Here is a 9,234-nt window from a genome sequence, read left to right on the forward strand (position 1 = left end):
GAAACTGTCTCCAGTGTGCTGTGTGTGTCTGTCGGGAGCGGAGCGGCACGGTTCTTGTCTCTTACACAGGTTTTTGGATCTTTTGTTCCCGTTAACGGAGTTTCAGGATGGATGTCGCCACAGCCACCGCGGAGCATGCCGGGGAGATGGTGAAGGACGAGCTGGCCGAAAAATGCCAGAAGTTGTTTCAGGCTTTTCTGGAGGAGTAAGTAAAGCAGCAACAGCAGCAGGCTCCATTGTGTTGGTGTCGGCCGGAACTGGCTGTGCACGAGTTAAACTCATCATGCATTGTTTTTAAAGTATTATCTGTCAGTTGCTGTGAGGATCCAGCGCTGCGATCATCACCTGTTGGTGGTCATATATAATATTTAATCATTTAATCTGTGCGTGTGTCCGTGTGCAGGTTCCAGACCGGGGATGGGGAGGTGAAGTATGTCCGGGAGGCCGAGGAGCTGATCAGGCCGGAGAGGAACACCCTGCTGGTGAGCTTCACAGACCTGGAGGGCTTCAACCAGGAGCTGGCGACCACCATCCAGGAGGAGTACTACAGGTGAGCCCAGCAACGTGCCCTGCAGCCTCAGTGTCACACATGAACATGCACATGTGTGTATGCTGCCCTCTGCTATCATCTCCTCTCTATCAATGAAACCTTTACTGGGTTAAATAAGGATATACACATATACTTTATCTCTAAATACACTGTGTTGCTAACTGTTTTTGTCTGTATTTATATCCACCTGAGACCTGAGCTTTTGTTTGGCTTGCACTTTCAATTTCTCCCAGCTATTCAACATTAGTAGGACTTGATAAGTATAAGTAAGGGAGTTGCAGGTTTAATCTGTGCAATATTTCCAAATTTGGTTATTGTAAAAGTGGCGTTACAATACTCACCTTAAGCCATAGGGGCCTTGGTATTGTACCATGTGTGTCGATGAATCAACATCCAGCTGTGGATTAACATGAAGGATTCTGTTTCCAGAGTTTACCCCTTCCTTTGTCGGGCTGTGCGCAACTTTGCTCGGGATCATGGGAACGTTCCTCTCACCAAAGAGTTCTACGTCGCCCTCGAGGATCTGCCCACCAGACACAAGTAAGTGTGACACACGACAAACTTCCATCAGCTGATGACTTTAGTGTGAATCACTGTGGACACACTTTGTTTTCAGTCGATGTCAGGTTGCTTTGTTAGCGTATGTTGTGGCATATTATACTGTGAATTCACACACTGTAGTCTCAGTAGACATAATGCAGTTGGTGTGATTTTTTTTTTTTTTCTTTCATATTATATGTATTCCAAGTCTGTTAAATGAGCACAGCTGGAGCATTAACCCTTTTCTTGTGTGTGTTAAGGATCCGTGAGCTGTCGTCCATGCGTATCGGCACCCTGGTGAGGATCAGTGGTCAGGTGGTGAGGACACACCCAGTGCACCCTGAACTGGTGAGATATCCTGCAGTCCACACATGCACGAAAATAATTAGAGGCATGAGGTGCTCCACGCTCAAAAGTCTCCCTATGTTTTGTTGAACTTGTAGGCAAAACTTTGTTTTTCTCACGTTCCTCCATGGTTCCGGTCACAATAACTGCTTCAGTTGGACGATATATTGTCCCAAAAATAACTGCGAGAAATAATATTATTGTCATTTTGAGGCCATTTTATGCCGCTGACATCAGGGCTACACAATTAATCAAATATTTATCACAGTCACGATTTTGGCTTCTCACAATTAAAACCATCGTCCGCGATACTGACCTTTTAAAAATTAAAAGTATGCTGAGCTTGACTGTTACAGAATTATCTCTATACTGACTTCCAGGTGAGCGGCACCTTCCTGTGCATGGACTGCCAGGCCGTGATCAAAGACATCCCTCAGCAGTTCAAATACTCGCCCCCAACCATCTGCAGGAACCCCGTCTGCAACAACCGCGCCCGCTTCCACCTCGACACACACAAATCCAAGTTCATCGACTTCCAGAAGGTAACTGCGAGGAAGTATATGTAACATACACAGGAAACAGGTCTGCTGATGACAAATTCAGGTTCATGACTAAGTCGAACTCTGCGCTCAGGTGCGTATCCAGGAGACGCAGGCGGAGCTGCCTCGTGGATCGATCCCTCGCTCCCTGGAGATCGTCCTGAGGGCCGAGGCTGTGGAGACGGCTCAGGCCGGAGACCGCTGTGACTTCACCGGGACCCTCATCGTTGTGCCTGACGTCTCTCAGCTCAGCACTCCAGGTGTGATTTTTGACGGCATGCTTCGAGCCCTTCATGTGAAAGAAACAAAGTACTTGAACACATCATATTTGTTTTTTGTTTGACGCCTGCTGACTGTCTGTATTGGTGTCCTCCCTTCTCCAGGTGTGCGAGCAGAGACCAGCACCCGCGTACCTGGAGGACCTCAGGGCTTTGAGGCCGATGGCTTGAGAGGACTGAAAGCTCTGGGAGTCAGAGAGCTTTCATACAGACTGGCCTTCCTCGCCTGCAATGTGGCCCCGACCAACCCACGAGTAAGAGTCACACACACGAACGCATTTCCACACCCACGGCATCATTTCTCCCCTGAAACAAATCAAGCTCCAAACACACCTGCTGTTCATTAAAAGTGTGTTTTCTCTCGGTGTAGTTTGGTGGTAAGGAGCTGCGTGATGAGGAGCAGACTGCAGAAAGCATCAAGAGCCAGATGACGGAGAAAGAGTGGGAGAAAGTGTTTGAGATGAGCCAAGACAAGAACTTGTACCACAACCTGTGCACCAGCCTCTTCCCCACCATCCACGGTCAGCGCCTGATCCGTTGTTGAACATTTTCTCCACGCAGGAATGTTTTGTTGACTCATGTTAAAGCTGCAGATGTTCAATTTAACGGTGATCGTGATTCGCAGGTAACGACGAGGTGAAGCGCGGCATCCTGCTCATGCTGTTTGGAGGCGTTCCCAAGACGACCATGGAGGGAACCTCACTGAGAGGAGACATCAACGTCTGCATCGTCGGAGACCCCAGTACGGCCAAGAGCCAGTTCCTCAAGTACGTGACACACAGTCACTCCTTAGACACTTGAATCTATCACATGTACACAGATCGGTCAGTCTGAATAGTACTTGAATGTGTATCTGTCTGTGTGTGCAGGCACGTGGAGGAGTTCAGTCCCAGAGCAGTGTACACTAGCGGCAAAGCCAGCAGCGCTGCAGGTCTGACGGCAGCTGTGGTCAGAGACGAGGAGTCCCACGAGTTTGTCATCGAGGCTGGCGCTCTGATGTTGGCCGACAACGTGAGTGTTCAGAGTTTGTAAAGCAGTGAAGGACATGATGGGCGCTATTTAAATGATCTGTAGCTCATGGTCTTAAGTGCAAGGCTCAAGTGCTTTTACTTTGTCTCTAACTTCACTTTTCCTGATTAAATGGTGCATAATCTGAGTGCAGCAAATATCAAGGGATATTAAAGCAGCAAAACTAAAAACTGTGGTTCTAAACTTGACGGAGGACAAAAACTTAAACTTTTAGATTCAGAAATAAAGTAATTACGCTGCTCCTCGTGTATAAATGCGCACAGTGTCTGTCCCTAGTGTGGAGTCATGCGACAGCTCTGCTGTGATCTCTGCTATGTTCATATTTTACATGAGGGAATTAATATCTTCCTCATTAACGATGGAGTTATTTCACCCACCTGCACCCCATCTACACGTGTCTTTGTGTGTACGCATGTTGTGAATCTGCCGATGTAGGTGCATCTTACTGTCTGAATAATGGCCTTTAAATAGCAGCAGCTGTATTGTTTTCAATGTAGATACGTGGCAGATGCACTCAAGCCCCAGAGTGAGGCCGTTGCAGTGCCCAGGTATTCCCAAGCACCTGTTTTTAAGGGCGCGAAAGCTGCGTCCTGAGATAAGCAGAGTTCAACTTTTGGAGTGCAGTAGCGTGCACCGGGTGTGACAAGGAACCACCAATCACAGCCAGCAGATATCTTTCCCTTCTTCAGTAAATATCAGTCTGTGCTTTACACCCGGTGTAAGACAGAGCCCTAAGTGTGTTCAGTGGTATTAATGACAGGGTTTTCCTCCAGGGTGTGTGCTGTATTGATGAGTTTGACAAGATGGACCTCAAGGACCAGGTGGCCATTCATGAAGCCATGGAACAGCAGACCATCAGCATCACCAAGGCTGGAGTCAAGGTAATGCAGCCGAATGTTAGAACAACACACAACCTTAAATGTAGCACTCACAGCTGTGTCATTTAGGGATTGTGATGTTTTGGTCTGTTAAACAATTTAAAAAATTTCTCCAGCTGAGTTTTATTTGCACATCTGGGAAAAAAGAAGAAGGTCACACAGCTAATGGAGTAAATAAATATGACAAAAAAAGAGATTAAGTGTGGTGCTTTTGTGCTCTGAGTTGGAGTTTTTTCATCTCAAGGTGTTCAGAGCGCTCCGGCAACAAACGCCTGGCGAGTGTGATCAGGGTCTAACTTGTCTTTGCCTCTGTTTTCTTCAGGCCACCCTGAACGCTCGTACGTCCATCCTGGCTGCTGCCAACCCTGTCGGTGGGCGCTACGACCGCAGCAAGAGTCTGAAGCAGAACGTCAACTTGACCGCCCCCATCATGAGCCGCTTCGACCTCTTCTTCATCCTGGTGGACGACTGTAACGAGGTACGTGTGTACACAGTATAATCTGTGATTTGTTCCTGCACTGATCATTATGTATATTCTTTAGCTTTTATGTCATGTGTGTCTATGTGTCTGTATTGTTATTTGTTCTGTTCTTACCTAAATTCTTTATTTCTTGCATCCTCCTCTCATTTGACGCTGTAAAAATTCAGTTTCCATAGAGGGATTGTAATTTTTATGTGACCTGGTCTAATGCTGTGTGTTCATCTGTGTGTATCCCAGGTGACAGACTACGCCATCGCCAGACGCATCGTGGACCTGCACTCCCGCGTGGCGGAGTCTGTGGACAGACTGTACTCTCTGGATGAGATCCGCAGATACCTGCTCTTCGCGAGGCAGTTCAAACCTAAGGTGTGTGCCTGCCTGCTCAGACTGTGTGTGTGTGTGTGTGTGTGTTTACATCAGGCTAACAATCTGTCCGCTTGTGATTATTTTTTTTTAACCGTTGCATATTCCGCGCATGTGTCTGTAGATCTCCAGTGAATCTGAAGAGTTCATCGTCGAGCAGTACAAGCGTCTCCGCCAGCGTGACGGCTCCGGAGGCGTGTCCAAGTCCGCCTGGAGAATTACGGTGCGCCAGCTGGAGAGCATGATCCGCTTGTCGGAGGGCATGGCGCGCATGCACTGCTGTGACGAGGTGAGTCCCAACAACAGGCCTGATTCACCAACATCTTCCTGAGTTTGTTCTTGAGAAAAGTCCTAAAAAAAGTCTACGTAGGATTCATGACATGTTCTTAAACTGCAGAATTCTTTGCTCCTGTGCTCTTGAATCTCCCTGTCATTGTAAGTTAACAGCAGGTGCCTGTTAATCCTAGTTAGCATAAGGTAGGGAAACGCCCTGCAAATCCTCATAACAGAGCACGAGACTGCAGGGCCGTGTGCACACAGAAATTGTGAAGGTGATAGAATTAGGTCGAGGCTCTGTAGTGTGAAAAAAAAACTTCAGTAGTTCTGAAGCGGAGGTTCTTCAAAAGGAAGTGAACACCAAGCAAAGCTCCTTACCCTCCGAACAGAGAATTAGATCTGTGACCACTGACCATGTTGAGTTACATTGTTTGGTTCTGTGTAAAAACCCCAAGGTGGCACGAAGAATGGACTGTAGCAGTCCTGTAGTGCAATCCCTTTGTAAAAAGGGCTTCTGTAAGCAGATCTACATGGTCCTAGAAGTTGCACCCCCTCATCAGGGTACGATCTGTAAAGTCTTGCAGCAGCAGTAAAGACGCCATCACATGTTACTGAATGTTGTTGTTTGCCTTTTATGTGTTCAGGTGCAGCCCAAACATGTGAAAGAAGCTTTCCGTCTTCTGAACAAATCCATCATCAGAGTGGAGACGCCTGATATCAACCTGGAGCAGGACGACGACCTGGAGGAGGAGGAGGAGGAGCAGCAGCAGGAGGATGGTACGGAAACACACACACACTCTTAATGATAGATGTGCACATTAAAGGATAAGTTCAGGATTTTTCAGCCTGGCCCCTTTCCCCCCCGGTGTGTCCGTGTCTATGTGGCAAATGGGAACAACAGCTTTTGGAATTTGCAGCTTCCTGAGCCCTGAAAATCATCATCGCCAAACCCACCAGACTCCATTTGAATAAACTGTAGTTTTAGTGTGTATAGAGCCAGCATGTTTTCACATCTAACTGGGTGAATTAAGGGTTTATTTGAACAAAATAAGAGTTGGTGATTGTTGGAGCAGTGGAAAGATGAGCCAAGATGGTGTTTGTTAGTTTTATTTTATGTCTGACGACTCTGAATGAAGTGTTTTTTATGATGATAAAATTGCTGTTTATTTAAATGGAGTCTGGTGGGGTTGGTGATGGCAATTTCAGGGCTGTTTCTGGTTAAACAAAAAGGATCATACTCTTTAACAAAAAGGTCTCTCTCTCTGTAGGGATCCATTTTATAATGTTGTCAGACACTTGGAATAACAGTGTGCAGTTTGAGTCTCGACTGAAAAGAGATCCAGCTAATATCTAATGCAAACTTTTGCAGGAAACGCCATCCCTAACGGAGTCAACGGTGTAAACGGCCACGTGGATGGTGTCAATGGGCACGTAAATGGAATAAATGGACATGTCAACGGTGTGAACGGCCACGCTGAGCCTGGCACCCAGCCCAAACCATCTCTCCGCCTGTCCTTTGCCGAGTACAAACGCATCTCCAACCTGCTTGTCCTGCATTTGAGACGGGTCGAGGAAGGTAAGAGACGCGTCTCCTCATGCTGCTGAAAATACTTTTATAGTTTCGGTACTTTTAATTATGCAGTCTAATCTTTTCACTGCTGTCTGTGTTGCAGCTGAGGAAGAGGAGCAGCTGAAGAAAAGCGAGGTGGTGAACTGGTATCTGAAGGAGGTCGAGTCGGAGATCGAATCGGAGGAGGAGCTCGTCAATAGGAAGGGTCTGATAGAGAAGGTCCTCCACAGGCTGGTGCACTATGTAAGTCCAACTTCTGCAGTTATACAGCCACTAATTTCTCGGGCTGCCCCCTAGTGGTCGACTAAACGTTAGTCGAACAGAAAGGAAGACAGGAAGAGGCAGCAGTCAGGCAGGAGTCAGGTTAATTTCCAGGGCTGGTACCTGTGGTTATTCCACGGGCTAGTTAATAACATGTCGGGCAGGAAATCCAAAGTGTGGGATCATTTTGAGAAGGTGAAGGATGAACCCAAGGTGATATGTAAACTCATCTTCATTGGTCGACTACAAACATGATGTATAATCTGAAACACGGAAGTAGCTACATGTCCATTAGCCACTTAGCACAATCATTACTGCTTTGCCGACAGCGTCATTAACAGGCGGCTCGCTCAGTGTGTGACGTGCACTTGTAGATAAAATATAGGCCTATATTAATGAAGGTTCATTAGTACGGTTTTGTATTTCTCTGTAATGTAGCACAGTGTTAACAATGTTACTGATACTATTCTTCCTCACACCTTCAACTCAACATAAACATCCCGTCAACGTGCGGGAGACTAGTCGACTAATGGCCCTAAATGATAACTATTGGTAGATTAGGAAAATTCGTACTCTGGGGCAGCCCTACTAACTTCCACTCAGCAGTTATTTTAATCCAAGTTTGGACGTAAGTGACCACATGTATCTGTTTCTCCAGGATCACATCCTCATCGAACTGTCTCAGGCTGGGCTGAAGGGCTCAGAGTCTGCCAGCACAGAAGAAGAAGTTGTTCTGGTCGTCAACCCCAACTACATCCTGGAAGATTAAACTCCTCCCTTCATCCCCCTGTTTAGTTTCTCTCCTCTCCCCTTACAGCTTCCATGGTTGTTGATATAAAACCTCAACAACAAAGCTGATGTTCAAGCTGTTTTTGGATGCTCATATGTAACACGTACATAAAAGTAGCATTTCAGATGTTTTTGACTTGTTTTGTGAGTTTATCAGCTCGACTGTACAGAAGATTCTGGGGCTCTTAAAAAAAAAAAAGGCATTTCTTAGCCAAACTGACTTTTGTAAATATGCTGCTCTCTGTCCTCCAGTTGTTTCTGGTTTCTGTCTGTTCGGTTCTCCACCAAGGGAACTGCCCTGAATTGTGTCCTTGCTCTTAATATGCAACTGTATATTGGAGGCGTACATTGACGCTCCATAGTTTGAGGTTATATTGTGTGTCTTTTTGTAAAATTATGATGTGAACTGAGATGAAATGTTGGTTTAATAAATAAAAATGTTGACTTAAACTCAGGTTGGTGCAGTTTTAATGATTTCCAGGTGTGTTTTTATTGCCTCCACACTGGTGACAGCCATGACTGGAAGGATAATGTTTTCTTCTGTCTCATTCTTGTGAAAGCAATATCTCAAATGCCTTGAGTTTACTCTGGTTTGGCACAAACGTCCACTTTGACTTAATAAACCGATTAGAATTTGGTAGTCAAAAGTCAAGGTCACTGTGACCTCACAAAACATGTTTTTATGCCTCCTGCTGGCCACAGCCAGAGACACGTTTTTGGGTTACATGTCCATCCGTCCCATTTTTGTGCATGCGATATCTTAAGAACACTTCGAGGGAATTACTTTAAATTTGGAAAAATGTCCACTAGGACTCGAACTGATTAGATTATGGTGGTCAAGGTTTCTGTGACTTTCTGTCCAATTCTTGTGAACGTGAAATCTCAAGAACACCTACAGGGAATTTCTTCAAATTTAATACAAATGTCCATTTGGACTGAAGTATAAACCGATAAGAATTTGGTGGTCAAAGGTCAAGGTCTCTGTGACCTCAAAAAACATGTTTTTATGACTGCCCTCCGGCCTTAGCCGTAGCCAGAGACATTTTCATTTTCTCTGTCCGTCTGTCTCATTCTTGTGAACACGATACCTTAAGAATGCTATGAGGGAATTTCTTTTAATTTGGAAAAACATCTGCTTGGACTCGAACTGGTAAGATTTTGGTAGTCAAAGGTCAAGGCCACCGTGACCTTGTCTTGTTTTTTGTTAACATGATATCTCAAGAACACCTCAAATCTGACACAAATGTCCACTTGGATTGAAGAATAACCTGGTAAGAATTTGGTGGTCAAAGGTCAAGGTCAATGTGACCTCACAAAACATGTTTTTGGCTTTAA

At 45.7% G+C, this 9,234-nt stretch overlaps 1 protein-coding gene across 1 annotated transcript; it reads left to right on the forward strand.

The window, feature by feature from the left end:
* mcm6 (minichromosome maintenance complex component 6) lies at positions 1-8,349 on the forward strand. Its single transcript, XM_033649635.2, has 18 exons — positions 1-205; positions 404-550; positions 980-1,090; positions 1,351-1,438; positions 1,816-1,977; positions 2,069-2,234; positions 2,358-2,506; positions 2,623-2,773; positions 2,878-3,019; positions 3,122-3,263; positions 4,055-4,162; positions 4,482-4,637; positions 4,878-5,006; positions 5,128-5,292; positions 5,924-6,056; positions 6,649-6,855; positions 6,953-7,092; positions 7,769-8,349. Exons 1-18 carry the CDS (start codon positions 108-110, stop codon positions 7,877-7,879), a joined length of 2,505 nt encoding a protein of 834 aa, XP_033505526.1. The 5' UTR covers positions 1-107; the 3' UTR covers positions 7,880-8,349.
* The last annotated feature ends 885 nt before the right edge of the window (positions 8,350-9,234 follow it).

This window comes from Epinephelus lanceolatus, chromosome 12, assembly GCF_041903045.1.
Source record: "Epinephelus lanceolatus isolate andai-2023 chromosome 12, ASM4190304v1, whole genome shotgun sequence".
Classification (NCBI taxonomy): Eukaryota; Metazoa; Chordata; class Actinopteri; order Perciformes; family Serranidae; genus Epinephelus; species Epinephelus lanceolatus.

Bases quoted from the DNA above. Each gene is read 5' to 3' on its own strand.
- mcm6 (XM_033649635.2), top strand. From the start codon at position 108: ATGGATGTCGCCACAGCCACCGCGGAGCATGCCGGGGAGATGGTGAAG. The intron at 1,439-1,815 runs GTGAGATATCCT...ACTGACTTCCAG, and splicing joins ACCCAGTGCACCCTGAACTG to GTGAGCGGCACCTTCCTGTG. The intron at 3,264-4,054 runs GTGAGTGTTCAG...GTTTTCCTCCAG, and splicing joins CTCTGATGTTGGCCGACAAC to GGTGTGTGCTGTATTGATGA.